The sequence below is a fragment of the Balaenoptera physalus genome (genome assembly GCF_965194825.1).
Source record: "Balaenoptera physalus genome assembly, chromosome: 14".
Lineage (NCBI taxonomy): Eukaryota > Metazoa > Chordata > Mammalia > Artiodactyla > Balaenopteridae > Balaenoptera > Balaenoptera physalus.
This window is the reverse complement of record NC_138893.1, coordinates 13,202,973-13,224,269: the sequence shown is the minus strand read 5'-3', so window position 1 is coordinate 13,224,269 and position 21,297 is coordinate 13,202,973. Positions and strand designations below refer to the sequence as shown.

General features: G+C 41.7%; 1 protein-coding gene across 10 annotated transcripts in view; it reads left to right on the top strand.

Moving 5' to 3' along the window:
- DISC1 (DISC1 scaffold protein) overlaps positions 1-21,297 on the top strand; it is a 598,559-nt gene that overhangs the window by 336,360 nt on the left and 240,902 nt on the right. For 8 of the 10 annotated variants that reach the window (XM_082422970.1, XM_082422971.1, XM_082422980.1 and 5 more), the window contains one exon: positions 6,175-10,127. The exons of 1 other annotated variant lie outside the window; for it this stretch is intronic. In XM_082422970.1, coding sequence (XP_082279096.1) covers positions 6,175-6,480 — 306 coding nt within the window. In that variant the 3' untranslated portion in view covers positions 6,481-10,127. Of the gene's footprint in view, positions 1-5,674; positions 5,764-6,174; positions 10,128-21,297 lie in introns of those variants that run through there. One more of the 10 variants, XM_082422981.1, reaches the window with a different exon arrangement.

The window sequence follows — 21,297 nt, the reverse complement described above, 5'->3', positions numbered from 1 at the left end:
GACTCTGGTCCAGTCCTGCCCTCGGTGGACAGATGGGATTTCTCTGGATGGAGCAGAATTTTTTTTTTTTAAACATCTTTATTGAAGTATAATTGCTTCACAATGGTGTGTTAGTTTCTGCTTTATAACAAAGTGAATCAGCTACACATATACACACGTTCCCATATCTCCTCCCTGCCGCATCTCCCTCCCTCCCACCCTCCCCATCCCACCCCCCCAGGCGGTCACAAAGCACCGAGCTGATCTCCCTGTGCTATGTGGCTGCTTCCCACTAGCTATCTATTTTACATTTGGTAGTATATATATGTCCATGACACTCTCTCACCCTGTCACATCTCGCCCCTCCCCCTCCCCCTATCCTCAAGTCCATTCTCTAGTAAGTCTGTGTCTTTATTCCCATCTTGCCACTAGGTTCTTCATGACCTTTTTTTTTTTTTTTTCCTTAGATTCCATATATATGTGTTAGCATACTGTATTTGTTTTTCTCTTTCTGATTTACTTCACTCTGTATGACAGACTCTAACTCCATCCACCTCATTACAAATACCTCCATTTCATTTCTTTTTATGGCTGAGTAATATTCCATTGTATATATGTGCCACATCTTCTTTATCCATTCATCCGATGATGGACACTTAGGTTGCTTCCATGTCCTGGCTATTGTAAATAGAGCTGCAATGAACATTGAGGTGCATGTGTCTTTTTGAATTATGGTTTTCTTAGGGTATATGCCCAGTAGTGGGATTGCTGGGTCGTATGGTAGTTCTATTTTTAGTTTTTTAAGGAACCTCCGTACTGTTCTCCATAGTGGCTGTATCAATTTACATTCCCACCAACAGTGCAAGAGTGTTCCCTTTTCTCCACACCCTCTCCAGCATTTATTGTTTGTAGATTTTTTGATGATGGCCATTCTGACTGGTGTGAGATGATACCTCATTGTAGTTTTGATTTGCATTTCTCTAATGATTAATGATGTTGAGCATTCTTTCATGTGTCTGTTGGCCATCTGTATATCTTCTTTGGAGAAATGTCTATTTAGGTCTTCTGCCCATTTTTGGATTGGGTTGTTTGTTTTTTTGTTATTGAGCTGCATGAGCTGCTTGTAAATCTTGGAGATTAATCCTTTGTCAGTTGCTTCATTTGCAAATATTTTCTCCCATTCTGAGGGTTGTCTTTTGGTCTTGTTTATGGTTTCCTTTGCTATGCAAAAGCTTTAAGTTTCATTAGGTCCCATTTGTTTATTTGTGTTTTTATTTCCATTTCTCTAGGAGCTGGGTCAAAAAGGATCTTGCTGTGATTTATGTCATAGAGTGTTGGATGGAGCAGAATTTTTCATCAGATTGATAAAATATGTAAATCTGCCCTCTCATCAGCTGTCACTTCTCAGTTTAGGTCTTAAACTAATTTCATTCCCAAGATTCCCTGTGAGAGCATTATGGTAAAGCCATAAACCACTCAAATAATACTCACCCAGGTCACACTCAGTATCCTTTCAGTACAGGGTCAGGATCTGTCAGTAGTGGTTTGTGCAGGAACTTGGTGGAGATTCTGTAACTTGGAGGAGCAGCCCTATGAGAGAATGCCAATCAGATCTTCTGTTACTGGTCAGAGAATCTTGATCTCGCTGAGTTTGTTTCCTTATGCCTCTTTGTGCTTTTTAATCTTTTTTATTTTTTTATTGAGGTATAGTTGATTTGCAGTGTTGTGTTGGTTTCAGGTGTACAGCAAAATGATTCAGATAGATATATATATATATATATATATATATATATATATATATATATATAAAACATTTTCCATTATAGGTTATTATAAGATATTGAACATAGTTCCCTGTGCTATACAGTAGGTCCTTGTTGGTTATCTGTTTTATGTAGAGTAGTTTGTATCTGTTAATTGCATACTCCTAATTTATCCCCCCCTTCTCCTTTGGTAACCATAGGTTTGTTTTCTATGTCTTGTGCCTTTTAATCTTTAAAATTGTTTTTTAAAAATATTCAGTTGCATTTCTTCCATACTTTTCCGTTATGGCTTGAATTAGTGTTCTTAGTTACTTTTTTCTTTATTATTTTTCAGAGATGTGGAAAATACAACAAAGTATAGAAAAGAAAAGAAAAATGTGCTATAATGCTGCCCCTTCAAATAATTGTTAATATTTTAGTGCTTTGCCTGTTTGAGTATTTCCTCATCATTAAATATTCTTGTATAAAAATGGTTTTAATGGCTAAATACAAATTGAATATACCAGGACTTATTTTAACCGTCCCCTTTATTGTTGGGCATTTATGTTATTTCCTCTTTCTTGTACTCAATGCAATTACTTTTGCATTACTAAAATAATAATAAATTATTATTTAACATATATGATAGACGTTTTCTATATTTATTTAAAATGATTAATAAAAATTATTTAAATTTAAATATATAAATTTTCTTTTTGATAGGTTCCAGAAAGGGGAATATTGGATCATAGAATATAAACAGTTTAAAGTTTTGCTACATGGTCTTAAATTACTTTCCCAAATTCATACAATCACTATCAATTTGTACATAATTTTAAAAGGAAAATAAGCAGGGATTATGTGTTTGGGGGAAGATGTAAAGACATATTTTAAATGGATTTAATTCAGCTTTGATTTCTATTTGTTTTAGCCTTAAGATAAGGATTGAATCATTTGATTCCATCGAAAAGTGTTTTACATTCCTTGGTTCCACGTTCTGATTCTATGCTTTTTTGTCTCTTTTAAGTATATTCTCAGTCATATATATTTTCCCACTAACACTGTATGTTTTTCCTTCATGTATGACTTGTGGTTTCACTGCTGTCAATCATTTTTCTCCAGATGTTCTTTTTCTTCATGTCTCATTTAGTTCATGCGTGACTATGGCGTTACTCATTACCCATTGTCTTAACTTGCATGTAATTTGTCTACTCCATAATTCTACATCTTTGAATGATAATGTTACTACTTTTAGGATCAGTAAAATATATATGTATATGTGATTTTTATGTATTTGCTGTTTTCTCATCATCACTGCTATGGTCAATTCTGAACAAACCTTCACGTGTGCTTCACATGACTTCTTGTGTAATTGTGTCCATTTGTCTGCAAAATCGTATGTTGTTGTCACTAGAATTCTTTTGTACATACATTTATTTGTAGCTTATTAGACTTCTTCAATATTTACGGTAGTTATGGGTAGTTCCAATCAGCACTGTTTTCTTCTGATGTAGTTGACCATTTGGGATATAAACTTTAGGGCATTCTGGAGTTGATATAGTGAATGTTAAATCGCATATCTGGATTAAATGGTTATTCTTGGACTCCAGTTATAATATTATATAACTCATGGCCTCTAAGGACTTTTGAAATATCACCACACCTGGGGATTTTGTTGTTTTTGCTGGGCATTAATTGTAGTTTTTGTAGTAACTCTGCAGTTTAATCTGAATATCTATCTTAATTGTTTTTCCTATGCAAAATTCTTTTTAGTATGCCTTCTAAGACTTTCACCATTAGATGGGAAAATATTAGTTTTACATTTGGTTACTTTTAAATTCTGAGCTCACTTTTTGCTGATTATTTATTTATTATATTTTTATTGAGATATAACTGTTGATTTGATACATTTATATATTGCAATGGATGACCACTGTAGCTTTAGCTAACACCTCTGTCATGACACATACTTATCATTTCTTTTTTGTGGTGAGAACATTAGGTTTGACATAAATACACTACCATGTGGAAAATAGATAGCTAGTGGGAACCTGCTGTATAGCACAGGGAACTCAGCTCGGTGCTCTGTGATGACCTAGTTGGGTGGGATGGCGGGGGGAAGGAGGTCCAAGAGGGAGGGGATGTGTGTATGCATATAGCTGATTCACTTCACTGTGTGGCAGAAACTAACACAACACTGTAAAGCAATTATACTCCAATAAAAAAAAAATCTAGTCTCTTAGCATTTTTTAAGTATGTAATTCAGTATTGTTGACTATAATCTCTATGCTGTGCATTAGATCTCCAGAATTTATTCATCTTCTAACTGCAAGTTCATACTCTTAACATCCTTTCTCCAACTCCCCTACCCCCAGGCCCTGGCGACCACCACTCTACTCTCTGTTTCTCCAAGTTCAGTTTTTTTAGATTCCACATATAAGTGACATCATACAATATTTGTCTTTCTCTGTCTGGCTTATCTCACCAAGCACAGTGCTGCTTTTTTCCTTTGCCTTTATTCTAAGATTCTCTCTTTTCTTTCCTTATTTTCTTGACACTGTTTATTCTTTTCTTTTAAAAATCCATGGCCCTCTAGATGCCAGGCATTACCCTGAGGCCCTGCCCACAGGGAGTTTACAATCACTTGTGAGAAACTAACGTGTGTCAGAATCTGCGCTACAGGTGGAAGCACTGTTTGGGGCCTTGAAGGAACCGCTGGGGTTCAGACACGGATGGAGGAGGGGGCACAGGCAGGGAGACTCATGTGACGGAAGGCAGTGGGGTCAGTTCCAGGTGGCACAGGTTTGGTGGTACATAAGAGAGCAGAGAGCACGGAATGAAGTGTGGGCCTAGCGCCAGGTTGTGGGAGGGCAGGGTTCCGACTCTGCTCTGCGGTGGCTTTTCTAGATTGAAATATAGTTAATTTACAATGTTGTGTTAGTTTCAGGTGTACAGCAAAGTGATTCAGATATATATATATATATATACACATATATATATTCTTTTTCAGATTATTTTCCATGATAGGTCATTATAAGACATTGAATATAGTTCCCTGTGCTATACAGTAGGTCCTTGTTGTGTATCTATTTTATATATAATAGTGTGTATATGTTAATCCCACACTCCTAATTTATCACCCCCTCCCTTTCCCCTTTGGTAACCTTAAGTTTGTTTTCTATGTCTGTGAGTCTGTTTCTGTTTTGTAAATAAGTTCATTTGTATCATATTTTAGATTCCACATGTAAGTGATGTCATATGGTATTTGTCTTTATCTGACTTACTTCGCTTAGTATGATCATCTCTAGGTCCATCCAGGTTGCTGCAAACGGCATTATTTCATTCTTTTTTATGGCTGAGTAATATTCCATTGTATACATGTACCACATCTTCTTTATCCATTCCTCTGTGGATGGACATTTAGGTTGCTTCCATGTCTTGGCTATTGTGAATAGTGCTGCAGTGAACATTGGGGTGCGTGTTTCTTTTCGAATTAGGGTTTTCTCCGGATATATGTCCAGGAGTGGGATTGCTGGATCATACAGTAATTCTATTTGTAGTTTTTAAAGGAACCTCTCTACTGTTCTCCATGTGGTGTTTTTGGACAGGAAAGTGGCATAATGAGGGCTCTCTGCTGGTTCATGTGTGGAATACAAGTATGAAGGGGAAACATTGGAGAAGTAGGGAGCTCCCAGACTTGGCTATTCATTCATGGAACAAATGAATGCCATGTGCCTACCATGTGTCGGACACTGTGCCAGGAGCTCTGGACCCAGCAGCAAGCAAGACATCGTTGCCCGGGCTCTTACGGGGCTTCACGTTCAGTGTCCCTGCTTTTATGGGGCTTAACGCTCTGGTGAGGGAGAGGGAAACTCAATACCTACGCCGGCAGTGGCAGCAGCTGTACATATAATACACACCTCGTGGCATTGAAAGTCTCCTTAATATTCTAGCTTTCAGGGGCTGTGGCCAGCATGCGAACACCGTTCAGCGCCCTATTAGATTCCTATACCCCTAGAGGAGCATCTCTTTGTCCTCACAGGTCAGCTCAGTTGCTCTTGTGACTTGCCCGGTCCCTCTTTGGTTAGCATTCCTATTTTAGTGTGAGTTTGCCCATGGATGCAGCTTGAAGACCCAGGCTTCCCCTTTGATAAATCCACTTTAGGGGTTGATGTACTGGAAATAGGTCTTTGAAACGACCGGATGAGGGAGGTCAGCTGCGGAGCTATGTAGACACAGCTTATCATTCGGTAATAACCTGAAATTGCCATTCTCAAGAATGACCTCCAGGGAAGACAAAGGTTCTGGCATGATTCTAATGGGGTGCAGGAGATGGTGGAGCTCTGTAAGGGGAGTCTTCCCTTTGTGGACCATTGGATAAATCACAGATGTGTTCACAGCCCTGAAAAAAATCTATGGTTTATGAGTGATCTTTTTCTTTTTCTCTGGCCAGGAATCTTACGTCCTTTCGGCAGAACTTGGAGAAAAATGTGAAGCCATTGGCAAGAAGTTATTATACTTAGAAGATCAACTTCACACTGCAATCCATAGTCACGATGAAGATCTCATTCATATCCTTTTTCTCCTGCAGATTAAGCACCTGTTAGGTTATTTTGTAAAAGAAAGTCTTAAAAAATTATACCGTTTCCCCATGCCTCAGCAGATGGAAACAAATAGATACTCCTGGTATTTAGAGTTCAACACACCTCAGATCCCTGAGACTATTCAGTATGCGATGTTTCTCTCTAGTTTTTGGTAAGTCAGCATTTTTGATTAGTAAACCTGACTGCTAAAAATTAGCAGTGAAGTTCAGACATGCACACAATGAGGCCAAAGAAAAATGTAGTTTCAGGGGCTGTGAAGCTGGGTTTGTGGGGCTCAGATGGTTGTGGGTCTGACTGCCTCAGTTTTCCAGGGGTGTTCTGAATACTGAGAAACCCAAATCCATCTTTGGTTTTCTTTTCCATACAATTCTGCCATATAATGGGCAGGAGGGTGTCACAACTAACAGGACTTTGGATCACTCCTTTGTACGAGATTCAGTGCATTTCCTGTCACATCTGCAAATAACCTTTATCAAAACTAGTTGCCAGTGAGCAAGATGGCACAAGAATCTACTAGCTTAGGCGTGCATCCCGGTGAAGTACTGAATCACATCTAGATATGTGCATGCGTTCGGTTTGTCCCTGGTTAGTTCTTTCGAGGGCAGATGTGTGGGTGCAAGACGGATGAAGGCATATACAGCCCCATTCTGTATTTTGTTTGGTTACTTAATCATAAGCTGACACTTCTCTAGATGAAAGTACTTCTCTATTCATTCATCCCTTCTATTCAGTAGTGTGACTTTTATTAGATGTATTTGTGAGAAATGTAGCTATTTCGGACTTTGCTTCTCATTGCTGTCTTACTTTTCAGAATTCTAGTTCTTACCATGCTTTATCGGGAGTCTGTGTGTGTGTGTGAATGTACGTGTATGTTTAAGGAGCTTTGAATGGTCAAGGATTAATCTTAATCACAAGTATTCAGATCCACGGTTTAAGGACAGATTCAATGTTGCATTTCCTTCCTCCTTACAAACTTAAATCTTTTGCCTTGCTTGTTAAACTTAGCAGGAGATTTTTTCAACTTAATCAGTGATTATTTTCACATGGCTCAAGGTGGATTTTCAAAAGCAGACATTCTGTTTTTCGTAACTCCCTGCCCCTTACAAACTAGTGTTTAAGCTCTTATTAAAAAGTTGGCCAAAGAAACAGTAGAAGCATTTTTGTTCTGCACTTTTGTTTATTCCACGTTCATGGATCACGCAGAATTGAGCAGTTGTAAGGTGGCACGGCCTCCAGCAGATGGGCAAGTAACCGGCTGTCAGTACCTGGGAGCAAAGCCCTGCAGAGGGCCAGTGCATACAGAGGGGTTCCTGTCTGCAGTCTAGCAGGTGGGCTTGTTCCTCAGTGGGAAATCCCTCCAGCTTGTGGTGGGCTCAGGTAGCAGTTCTGAGAGCTGCAATCAGGGTCTGTGTTAGTCTCTTGTTTAGAAATTTTCCAGAAGGTTAGTTTGATTCTAGGGAATGGGGTTTTCTCCTGAATAGGTTTGGCTGGTGGGGAAGAGGCTGAGAAGAGACAGAGCTGTGTATAAATAAGATGCTTTTAGCACAGGGAGATCAGCTCGGTGCTTTGTGACCACCTAGAGAGGTGGGATAGGGAGAGTGGGAGGGAGATGCAAGAAGGAAGAGATATGGGAACATATGTATATGTATAACTGATTCACTTTGTTATAAAGCAGAAACTAACACACCATTGTAAAGCAATTATACTCCAATAAAGATGTTAAAAAAAAAAAAAAAGATGCTTTTAGTTTTCCCACAGCCATTCCAAGCCAGATTCAGGAGTGGTGGGAATCACAGAGAGTGGATAAAGCCTCTTGAAGCATCTGTAAAGTCAGATAATAACATGTACCTCTAAGGTTTTCATTTGGGCTAAATGAGGTTATATGCAGAAAATATTTTTAATATAGTTCTTATACATGGTAAAGTGCTTGGTTTTAGGTAGAAAACCATTCACAGTGTCTGTGTCACAAGCTCAAACATCCCGTTTATAGATGAGGTTTCAGGGTAGGTTGATTCAATCATGTTGTAATAAATCCTTGAAAGAATTGATTGGTAACTACACCGTGACTTATATGAAAAGTCATTTAATTCTAATAAAACTGCCGTAGACAGATAGGGATTATTCTTCCTACTTGATAGTTGAGAAAACTGAGGCTTAGAGATTATGTGGCTGGTCCAAGGTCATTTCTGATGAAGGGCAGAAACATCCAGCCACCAGCCCCGTGGTCCTTCATGGCCAATCAGGAGGCAGCTATGCCTATAAGTAGCTGGACAGGCCTGTTCTGTGGAACATACAGTGACTATAAAAATGTTAAGCTATAATAAAAGTTGTTTAGTGAAGTTATGTTTATTGAGAATTTTGCTGATCCTTGCTGAGATAAGTGAGGACATCGAGGGGACATGTCAAACCAGGGTTGGGAAGCCCTGGTTTAGGTACTGAAATCACTCCCCCCACAAAAAAATCTCTACACCACAGTATGGATTTCGACCCAGACTTTCCTCTGAAACCGTGGCTTCGTTCTGTGTCACTGATTGATAGTAAATACACAGAAGGTATCTTTGAATTCTAACGAAGCAGCACTTAGTTTCAAGTGGAACTCGGTGCCCTGAGAGAGAAAGACATATTTACAAGGCTCTGCGGAGGCTTCTTACACAAACCAAAGCCCTTGTTTCAAATGAGAACTTATCTAGAGATTCCAAGAGGCTGCTGAAATCCTCTGGCCAAACTCTGACTGGTTTGTGTTTCCATTCTTGATCAAAGAGACAAAGCTGAGTGCAGTTGAAAGAAACAGCTTGCCGTCAGCAACAGGAAAGAATTTCCCAGCAAGTGTAATATTTTTGTTTGATTCCATTAAGGACTCTGCCAGAGCCTCCTGTTCAAAAGCTGCGGAGTGAACGTGATTCATGTGAGTCTACATCAGTGTCCGTGTCCAGAAGATTCGAGCCTTGGACACTCCAGATGTTCGTTCTCCGTGTGGAAGGCACGGAGCTTTGCACAAACCGTTTCGTGTGAGAAGGGCCCTGGTAGTGTGGCATCAGCAGAGGGTGGGCCAGTCACCAGCAGTGGGGTTGAGTTTCCCAACAGATCCTCTGGGTATCCTGACTTAACATCAAGGCCATGGGCAGCTGGCTGGGAGTCTCTTGCTTTTATGAAGAAGACACTGGATTGCCAGATCAGAGGAGGGAGAGAAGACAGGCCGTGTCTCTTCATCATCCTGACAGGCTCACTGAATTACATGTAGCCAAATAACACCACCAGCCCGTCAGCCACTGCGGGGCGAGCATCTGAGCAAAGTCTGCACTATTAATTGGAAGAGCTGGCGTTGCAGAGGTGACTCACGCCTGGTATCTGAGGCGAGGATGGGAGGTGTGACTTCACTGCCACTCAAGCCGGGATCTTCAGGAACATTAGTCTGACTCTCTAGTATAATTTCACAGTCATTTGGGATCCTAATGAGCAGTTGTGTGTTGAAAAACATTTTGAGTGGATGGAGTGGTTCCTCCCTGTTTATAATGCTTTAACTGGAAACCATCTAGGTTAGGTGGATTTTTCAGCAGGGGTTTTTTCCTTTCCCTTTCAACTTCTACAACACACTTTCAAAAGGAAAGAAGGACACCTAGGGTCAGGACACTGGGCATCTTTCGGAGCGCCCAGGGCAGTTCTGCTCACCTCTGAGTCATAGATAAGACAGGGGCAGACTTACTCTGTTTGTGGTTCTATTTGCATTCATGTCCAGGAAACTCTCCTGGAATTCCGTTCTTTCTGTGTATTGGGAACACGTGGTGCCCAATCGATTAGTTGTGGTGGTGCCCAATCGATTAGTTGTGGTGGTGCTTGATGGCATGCAAATGCTCTAAATACATCCAGGCACTTGCACCAACGCCGCATCCCCTTAGGAACCCTTGCTTGGTTCAGCTTTCAAAGGTGCAGCTGTAACAGACAAAGGGAATGGGAGTTAGAGGCGCTTTTGCTCTGTCTCCTTGGAAATGCTTTCTGCTTCTAGGGCTAAAGAGCTGCAAGAGGGGTTGTGACCATCACGGAGCTCCACAGTTTCACAGCTGAGAAAAATGGGACCCTAAGAGGCTGCTGTTTGAACGCTGTGTACACTGGGCTGATACGCATATGGTGGCTGGTGCACTTCCCTTTGGATCCCACCAAAGGGAGTGGGGCGAGAAGAGGAAGACTTGGAGCCTCACAGTGGGGGGGAGAGAGGAGGGAGCCTAGGAGAGGGTGTGGGCACCGGGCTTCTGCTGCTGGCTTAGCCCTAGGTGGGTACCACAGGGAGGGCCCCTGTGCAAGCATCGCAGCCACTGAAGCAGGTCGCGTGTAGGCGGGGCTTTCCTCTTCGCTCTTCAACAACTGTGTCCCTCACCTTTGGCTTTGGGAATGAAAGAAAATTCCCAGGACTGTGGCCGTAGGAGCTGCAGAGGAATCACTGCTGATATGAAGAAATAATTGAGCAAATGGGTAGCTGTTTCAAAGGACGTACTGTTGTTTCTTTTGGAAGCAAACTAGTTCAGGGCAGATGAACTGAAGACCTACTCTTGACCCAGCTACTAAAATGATCGCTTGGCATCTTAGCTGGCGGTAAAACACTCAACTGTTTTTATATATGAACAGAAGACCCCTTTGAGAGAATTTGAGGATCTTTGCACATGGCTGCCCTAAAAGACAGTATTGTCTAACCACTGCAAGACATCTGTGAAATATGCCTTGCTGTCTTATGCCTTGCTCATTGCAAACACGGTCTGCACAAGTTTACTATCAAGAAGTATGATCTTATTTGCAAAGCAGAAATAGAGACACAGACATAGAGAACAAACGTATGGCTACCAAGGTGGGAAAGGGACGAGGGGTGGGATGAACTGGGAGATTGGGATTGACATATATACACCATTGATACTGTGTATCAAATAGATAACTAATAAGAACCTACTGTATAGCACAGGGAACTCAATGCTCTGTGGTGACCTAAATGGGAAGGAAATCCAAAAAAGAGGGGATATATGTATGGCTGAGTCACTTTGCTGTACAGCAGAAATTAACACAACATTGTAAAGCAACTATACTCCAATAAAAATTAATTTTAAAAAAAGGAGAAAAAAAAAAGAAGTAATGCTCTTGCCTAATACGGGTGTAGTCTATCCCAAGGTGGTCTTGGGTTCAAAGGTGTTTTTAAAGATGTTGGCATGTCAATCCTTGTGCCACCGTTGTAATTAGTGTGCAAATTTTCTTAGGTGCCACAGATGTTTGGTGGCATATCTGTTACACATACTTAGCTAGAGAGGTTTCTACGGCACAGGCGTTCGAAGAATCATTTAACTCTTTTGAGACCTATTCTCGCACTTAGATGCAGTGTGCACCTCTTATACACATAAATTCCAGTACCGGAGTTTTACTTTATTTCCTCAGCACTTTGACAAAAAACAATGAGCTTATTGGAGGAGCAATCAGAAAGTCCAACTCTAGTAGTCTTAAGATTTTGGTTAGATGTATCCAATGGGATAGTTTATCTTTCTATAAATCAGTGAGAAAACGTTGCAAAAATGTTTGTAAAGATATCTTTTTCAGTATAACCTCCAAGTGCACATCTGCAGCCTGGACCTCAGACTCACGTCTGCTTCCTCCTCAACATCTCCACTTGGCTGACAAATGGGCTTTTCCAACTTCACGTGTCCAAACTCCAGTTCCTCCCCACTCCCACCCCCCCCCCCAAAACCCTGACTCATTCCCAGTCTTCTCCTTCTTGATCAATTGCAAGTCTATTTTTCCAGTTCGTTGCTTAGATAAAAAATCTGGGAGTCATTCTTGCTGCCTTTTCCTTCCTTCACATCTCACCTCTATTCCGTCACATATGCTGTTGGCTCCATCTTCAAAACATCCAGAATCTGACCATCTCTCACCACCTCCACTGCCACCGCCTGGGACCAAGCCATAAACTTTTATGGCCTGAATTATTGCCAAATCCTCCTCTTATCGCCAGGCTTCTGCCCTCCCATCCTTTAATCTACTAACGATTAAAGCAGCCAGGGAGAGCACGTCTTTCCCCGGCTCCAAAACCTGCCATGGCTCCATCTCACGATCTATGCGCATGCCCTTGTGTGTTTATTTTCTTCTCACTCAGTGGCACAGAAGCCCCATGATGGCAGTGACTTTGTTCACTCCCCTACGTCCCATGTCTAGAACATTTCTTAGCACACAGTAGGAGTTGTGAAATGTTTGAGTATTTGATCGAATGAAGGAAAGAGTGAGGATCTCTATCTACATGATTATTTTCCCAACTGCTAGATGGAGAAATGTTTCTAGTGTTTTTTCTTTTTTTTTTTTAAACTTTTTAAAATTGCTGAATCAGAATAATAGATTAAGTTAAGCCTATCCTAATATTTAAGAGTTGTGAAAAAAAGATTTTTAAAGATACTTCTCTTAAGATATTTCTAAATTATTTTCACTAAATGCTTAATCTGCTTTTTTATTTTTTAAATTTTAATTAATTTATCTTTTTATGAAGTATAGTTTATTTACAATGTGTTAGTTGCAGGTGTACAGCAAAGTGATTCATATATATAGTCAGATATATATTCTTATATATATATTCAGATATATATATATTCAGATATATATTCACATGTATATATATTCAGATATATATATGTATATTCTTTTTCAGATTCTTTTCCCATATAGGTTATTACAAGATATTGAGTATAGTTCCCTGTGCTATACAGTAGGTCCTTGCTGATAATCTATTTTATATATAGTAGTGTGTATATGTTACTCCCAAATTCCTAATTTATCTCTCCCCCCCCCTTTCCCCTTTGGTAACCATAAGTTTGTTTTCTATGCCTGTGAGTCTGTTTCTGGTTTGTAAATAAGTTCATCTGTATCATTTCTTTTAGATTCAACATGTAAGTGATATCATATGATATTTGTGTTTCTCTGTCTGACTTACTTCACTTAGTATGATCATCTCTAGGTCCATCCACATTGCTGCAAATGGCATTACTTCGTTCTTTTTTATGGCTGAGTAATATTCCATTGTCTATATGTACCACATCTTCTTTATCCATTCCTCTGTGGATGGACATTTAAGTTGCTTCCATGTCTTGGCTATTGTGAAAGGTGCTGCTATGAACATTGGAATGCATGTATCTTTTTGAACAAACACATTGATTGAACTATGAAAGGATACATGTCCATTGTGAATATTACAGAAGTATGAAAAAAAAAAAGGCTCCATCTGCCTCCCAGTACCAATGTCGAGGAGAAGTCCACCCCTGTGTCCTCCTAAGGTGCTTTTCCAGCTAGAAATGGCTTATCTCTATTGTCCTTTTTTTTTTTTTTTTTTGCAAAATTAGGATCATTCCATACACATTGTTCTACAACTTGCTTTTCCCCCCTCACTCCACATTTTATCCTGGACTCTCTTTCATATAAGCACATTCAAAATGTTTTGGAACTCACATGGAGTATGGAATCATACAAGCAGGTTGGTTAGAGGGAAGTATTTCGTAAATAAAACATGATTTTAATCATTTTGATGATGATTACCCCATAGGTTCTAAAGGAGGTTTCCAGGATTTCTGAGGTCTGGCCCTACTTAGACAGAACAACCTCTGCTGTTTTAGTAAATAAACCTTAAATCTCATCTCACAGAAGGCACTATACTCTCACAAGAAAAAATATTTCTTTTAACCCTAGCCCTGTGAAGACGGTATGGGAATCTGCATTTTACGAGTGAGACGATGAAAGCATTCGATGGTTTGCCAGGTTCCAGAGCTAGTGGTCTCATCCTCAAATCCCCCTGCTTCTCACTCCTCCCTGTGTCCCTGGAGATTGTTGTCTGAGGGGCTGATGTGTTATATAACTTAGTCTTCTTCTTTTGTGGCTTCTCTCTCACTCTCTTTTTAAAAACCTTTTCAGTGTGTTCGGCCAGTGCTAGAAGTTTTACTAGTTCTTTAAGAAGCAGTTCAGTCTGGTTCAGTTTCTCTCTTGAAAAACCTTGGTCGTCATTCAACATATTACGAAGCGGGACCTGTAGTCCCAGGCTGCATATCAAAGGTAATGAAGTCTCGGGAGTTTGTCAAGATTCATAAACTGCTTAAGCTCTACGCTTATTCTTTATAAATGTAGCATAACTTTGTGATTAATTTGCAGCTTGGTGTTCGGTCTGGGACCACTTATGCTCTTGCTTGTATAAAGTCATATGTGTTTTCACTAAAGATTAACAGAGCTGTTCAGAGAAATGCAGGAAAATGAAGTCTTTTAAAAAAGAAAAAAGAAAAAACAAGTATTGGGTACTTTCTTCTCTTGCCCCACCTCTTGCCCATCTCCTCAACCCCATCCTCATTCCCCTCAAGTTCAAGTGCAAGGAGTGAATCGTCATAGTAGGTGTATGTGAATTACATAAATGATGAAGTCTGGTGAGAATTCAAGAGGATGAAAAGCTGCCAGAGGCTTGTCAAGGTGGCTCAGCATTTTTGCTTAGGTGAGGTTCATTTGCATAATTCCCAGGATCCTCTGGAGTTCCTTATTTAAAACAGAAAAAAGAAAGCTTTCCATAGTCGTAACCTAAAGGTATCTCTTTCTCTTGACATTGCATTGACATTGTACTTAAATAAAATCACATTGTAGTAGGTGTGGACACTCTGTGAGTGGGAAGATTTCTGCAAACTACTTTTGCCAAAGCTTTCTGTTTTCTCCACATCTGATCTAGTAATATTTAAGTGGTCTGACCTCTTGTGATGATTTAACAGCATTTAAGTGGTGTCAACATATTTCTGTGTTTCCTCTTAGTTCCTGTTGGATGAAGTTAAATTAGTTTGCTTATTAAGTTAAAAGAATTCAATCCATCACTCATCCTATATTTATCTTAGGATTGTTCTGACTACAGGTACAAAAGGGAAAGAACAGAGGCGCCTGACAATGGATAGACAGGAAAATCACTGTTGGTTAAAGGTTCCCCAGCTTAAACCCCTAGAAGAGAGCTCATCTTTTAAGAGAATGACGGGCATATTATTTATTCCATATAATTATTCACTGAGTTCTCTATGATTGTTTTATTTACATGAGAAACAACTTTACAGGTTATGAAACTAAAAACCCAACCATTTAAAGAAAAACCAACCAGCCAACCAACCCAGAAAAGGCAAGCTCCCTGCACTCCATCAAATCTCCAAGGCCCCGAATGGCTATTTTACAAGCACCTGGGAGTATAAATAACACGTGACAGCAGATTAGAACCTAACGGGGTTTAGGAGTTGCTGTTTCCTGCGAAAACAGGTTCAAAGTGATTTGCACAAGGTGACAAGGCTGGCGGATGACCAGTAGGGACCGTTAACTCATCGCTCGGAGTCTGGTTGTATGGTGGCCCCCAATCCTGGAGCTCTGATTCCCAGCCTTCTGCCGTCTCCACGGTCAGAGCATTTGGATGTGGCAGTTGCCCTTCCCCAGCCTGGGGCTGAGCAGGAATACAGTCACACTGACCATATTCCGTGGGGCATCCCCATTTGCCATCTGTCTCTAAGAGCTGACTCTTCCTTTTCCTTTTGGAAACCTTACTTGAGATAGTGAATGACCTCAGGCCTCGTAGAAATTGCAATTGCTCTTAAAAGAAGCGTAGCATTGGTGTTAATATTTAATGCCTACACTTTGGAGGACCTTGAAACTGCAATTAGAGGGGGCGTTCCCATCTGCTTCCAGCAGGCATGTGGCTCTTACCAGATCCCTGAGAGGCTGCAGAGGGCCGCCTGTCACCTTCGCCTGTGTTCCTTAACAACGTGTGCACAGAGTCTCAAGAGGGAGCTCCAGATGGTGAAGGAAACTCTGCAGGCCATGATCCTGCAGCTCCAACCAGCAAAGGAGGCGGGAGAGAGGGAGGCCGCAGCTTCCTGTGGGACAGCTGGTGTCCGGGAAGCACCGGCCTGAGGCGTCACAGGATGGGGGAAGGAGGATGAGTGACTGCGTCATCACCGTGGGTGCTGCGGGGCCTCTCCCACCTCCTCTGCATAACCAATGTGCCCGAAACAATTACAGAGTTGGATGTCGCCCAGCAGAAGAGTGGTCCGCTCTCCCGAGGCTGAGATCGGGGGGTCTGCAGATTGGAACAGGCAGGGGGAGTGAACTGCCGATTTCCTTGTAAATGTCAGTCCGAGGCACCTTTACTGTGTCATTAACTGGAGCATCTTGCACAGGACTTGAAAAATCTTTCCATTTCAGCCCCCATTCGACAGAAGTTGGGGTGATTTCTGCTAGAAAGATGTCTCTTTTCCTGTACCATCTTGCTTTCTGATGCAATTAAAATATCTCCTGATTTAAGAACTTTAAAAAAGAAACCATACATATCTCTCTTATCATACCCATTACACCTTCCTACAGGCACATGATATAAGGGAGCTAATTAACCCCAGAATCTGGAATTAACAGCTTTTCACCTTAATTTCCCCTGTGATTCTCTATAATCTCAGAAGAATTAAGATGAAAAATTCCAAAAGATATATATTTTTTAAAGAGACAGACTATCTCGTGTAGCCCTCTGGTTGTCCTGTTCTGGCACTGCCTGTCTCTCCAGGATGTGTCCCTGATGTTTCATCAGGACATTCTGAAATTCACCCACAATGAGAGCAGGAAGGGAGTGAGGGGCATGAATTGGTCAGGGGATGTGTTTAAACATTTAATCCTCTCCTATTTTCCCTTGAACCTGTTTCACTTAGTGTCAGGCAGGACATGGATGTAGAAACCTTCAATGCAGAAGAGTATTCAGTGAGGCAGTGCAGTACTCAGTTCATCAGTGCTGTACTCAGTGAGGCAGTGCCGTACTCAGTTCATCAGTGCTATACTCAATGAGGCAGTGCAGTACTCAGTTCATCAGTGCTGTACTCAGTGAGGCATTGCTGTACTCAATGAATCAGTACTGTACTCAATGAGGCAGTGCAGTATTCAGTTCATCAGTGCTGTACTCAGTTCATCAGTGCTGTACTCAGTGAGGCAGTGCTGAACTCAGTTCATCAGTGCTGTACTCAGTGAATCAGTACTGTACTCAGTGAATCAGTGTAGTACTCAGTGAATCAGTACTGTACTCAGTGAGGCAGTGCTGTACTCAGTGAATCAGTACTGTACTAATTGAGGCAGTGCTGTACTCAGTGAATCAGTGCTGTACTCAGTGAATCAGTGCTGTACTCAGTTCAGCAGTGCTGTACTCAGTGAATCAGTACTGTACTCAGTGAGGCAGTGCTGTACTCAGTTAATCAGTACTGTACTCAGTGAATCAGTGTAGTACTCAGTTAATCAGTGCTGTACTCAGTGAGGCAGTGCTGTACTCAGTGAATCAGTACTGTACTAATTGAGGCAGTGCTGTACTCAGTTAATCAGTGCTGTACTCAGTGAATCAGTGTAGTACTCAGTTAATCAGTGCTGTACTCAGTGAGGCAGTACTGTACTCAGTTAATCAGTGCTGTACTCAGTGAATCAGTGTAGTACTCAGTTAATCAGTGCTATACTTAGTGAGGCAGTGCTGTACTCAGTTCATCAGTGCTGTACTCAGTTCATCAGTGCTGTACTCAGTGAGGCAGTGCTGTACTCAGTTCATCAGTGCTGTACTCAGTGAGGCAGTGCTGTACTCAGTTCATCAGTGCTGTACTCAGTTCATCAGTGCTATACTCAGTGAGGCAGTGCTGTACTCAGTTCATCAGTGCTGTACTCAGGCAGTGCTGTACTCAGTGAGTCAGTGCTGTACTCAGTTCATCAGTGCTGTACTCAGCAACGTGGGGCACTTCAGGCCCCTCCCTGCTGAGGCAGCTGTAAAACAGGCTGAGCTCACCAGGCAGCGCCCCTCAAGGTGCCCTGAGGAAGGCAGCCTTGAGAGATGCCCCACAGTCACACGGCTCTCCCTTGGCGTGAGTCCCTTTGGGAAGTGTGCCATGCCGCCACCCGCTTGGAGACCACGGCGCAATGAGCATATCAGCCTGTGGTAATGCTTGGAATGAGGAAACCCTCTTGTTTCTGTCTAACCCCGAACTCCCCACGTTTGAATGGATCATAGGGTTTTTTAAAATTTAAATTCTATTAATATTCCATCAGTCTAGTGCTGTGCAGCACTGCATTCTCCAGGAGCGTCGTGGTCCAAACGCTGAGTTACATCACTTATGTATGCGTTAGAGACGAAACTCAAAACTTTTGCAGTGTTGGGTTGGTAATGACTTGTGGCAGTTTGTAAGTGTAATTGACTAACTGGTCTTTTTGTGCTTCTGTCTCCTGGATACTCACAGGAGTAGTGATGCCCTCTGCCTTCATCAGGATCCATGGACACTAGACAATCTTTGTCATTTCCTCAAGTCATGCTGCCATTTCCGGAAGGCAGCTGGTGCTTTGCTCACCCTTCCGTGCTGTGCTGTGCTTCTGTCAGGAGATGGCCCTGCTTAAGCCAGCAAGTGGCCACAGTCCAGAGAACAAAGCAAAAGCACAACATTGTGAATTTTCTGATTGTTATTTCCTACAATTTTCTGTCGAGCATTTAAAAATAGATACTATACATATTTTAATAATAAGTGTAATTAGTTTGTTCCAGGAATGCTTGGTTTTGCAATGATGGAGCAAATTCCTGAATGATTTATCATGTCTAAAAAATAATTACGTACTAGTCGTATGGCACATGGAATTCTTGAATCCTTGAATTAATTCCAGTGAAGCAAAACTTGGAAAGAGTCAGGGTTGTCTCTAATGAATCCCTACTTTGAGAAGTGTCATTTTAAAAAGCCCCACAAGGCATCTTAACAGTCACTAACCCAAGTGTTTTGTATTACTCAGACACCATCATGAATAATTCTGTGAGGTTATGATGTATTTGAAAATTCTGGAAGCTAATGACTGTCTGAGTGTGCCCCAAATAAGGGTTCTCCGGTGGCCCCAGTGGGCAGCATGTCCATCTCCTTGTTGAGATGCCGGATCAAGGCAGGTGAATGATGCTACAGCTCATCTGTGGTCTGTGCTGGTGTCAGAGGCAACCAGGAAGCCTGTACAAGGCCAGGGTGATTCCTCTGGCCACATGACCTTCTCAGGACAAGCCCCTCTTCTTCCACTGTGACCCCAGAAGACCCAGGACTGTGTATCCCAAATCATTATATAGGGCAGTTTCTATCAGGGCAACATAAGAAGAGATCAGGGCTTGAACTTAAAAGCCACAAAACAATAGCAATAAAAATCCAAGCTTTTATGGAGACAGTCAAGACCACAGGCACAAGTGCAGGTGGGAAATGATGCCTTTGGGTCTGATTTCACTGTGGCACCATGCGAGAGAATCAGTGGTAGATTACATGGTCCTCCATGCTGAGATGCTAGCATCCAAATGCCACCCATTTATCTTCCGCCAGCCCGAGCATGTTCTCAGTCAGTGACACTCCCGGTTCCTTCCAACTTCCTGAAATTTCAACATCAAAATGATCTTCCTCAAATCAGGTGAGCATGTATATCAGCGGTCCCCAACCTTTTTGGCACCAGGGACCGGTTTTGTGGAAGACGATTTTTCCACAGGCTGGAGGTGGGGGGATGGTTCAGGTGGTGATGTGAGGGATGGGGAGTGATGGGGAGCGGCAGATGAAGCTTCACTCGCTCACCCGCTGCTCCCCTCCTGCTGCGCGGCCCGGTTCCTAACAGGCCGTGGACCAGCCCCGGTCCACTGCCCAGGGGTTGGGGACCTCTGATGGATATCGTATTGGAAACTTTTCTTCCTGTGCAGTAAGGCTGGTTTCCCCACCCCAGGAGCATGGAAGGGCTCACACGTGTGCGCTGGAACTGTCCCAAGACCTTTGTAATCAGTATCATCTGACGTCTTATTCCGACCTTATGGGGTAGGTGTTTGCACATGATGAACTTGAGCCTTAGGAGACCAATGAACTTTCCCCACGGCACAGAGCTGTTGAGCGGGGGACCAGCAGCAGCCCTTAGAGATAGGTAGACCGCCCTTAACTGTGCTCTTCCTAAAGTGCCTTTAATGTCTTTCTGGGACCGTGAGCCACGGAGCTTATTTGTTCCCTTAAGAACTCATGGTCACCGTGGGAGTCCTGACTGGAGAATCAAAGAAACCGAGCCTGGGGGAACCCTGGCTTCCCACACCCCCAGGTGAGCCCCGCTGCTCTGTGGTCATGAAGTCTAGGCTCAGACAGCCTTCAACAGACCTACCACCCACCACTGTCCTAACCAACCCTTCATTCCCCATCCACCTCAAAAGCCATGCCAGGAACAACCACTTACTGCCTGACAGCAGGCAGATTTTCTTGAAAACCCCCATCTAATTGGTATTTTTCAGAAAACATTCAAGAAAGCAACATTGCACTCATTGTTTAATGCCTTCTTGAGAAATGATTTCGGTGCTCTTATTTCAAATACCCTCACCTTACCTAATCTTTGAATTTTGTCATGTAATTTATTACTTCATGAAACTTACTTTTGGTATGTGAAACTAAAACTGTTATCCAAGCCATCGTGCACCTTTAACATTTTTTTATCTTCTGGAGTGTGGATGACAGAAAAATGTGTCAGCTTTCCTCATCTCATCTTTCTGTTACAGGATGATTCATTGTATGGTTACTTAAATCACACCAAATGTTTCTAATAAATCAATGCTTTGAAGTTGTGTATGTGTTTATTTTCAGATATTAACCAGGCAGAAAACGATGGAATTTTCTATTCCAGACCCTTTGAGGAAATTGAAAGTAACATTACCATCAAGTGGGGAACAGGACAGGGTGCCCACTAACACCAGTGGAAATATTTTACTGGAGATACTGCCTAATTCAGTTAGGTAAGAAAAATAAATGAGAGTTACAATCTGGAAAGGAGGAGATACAACATTAATAATGACAGATGATGTTGCTGTAAGCCAGACAACCTAAGAGAATTAACAAAAACACAAACACAAAATTTATTTACACAAATAACTCAATCAACTTACCAAAATCAATAGGCTTTACATATCCAAA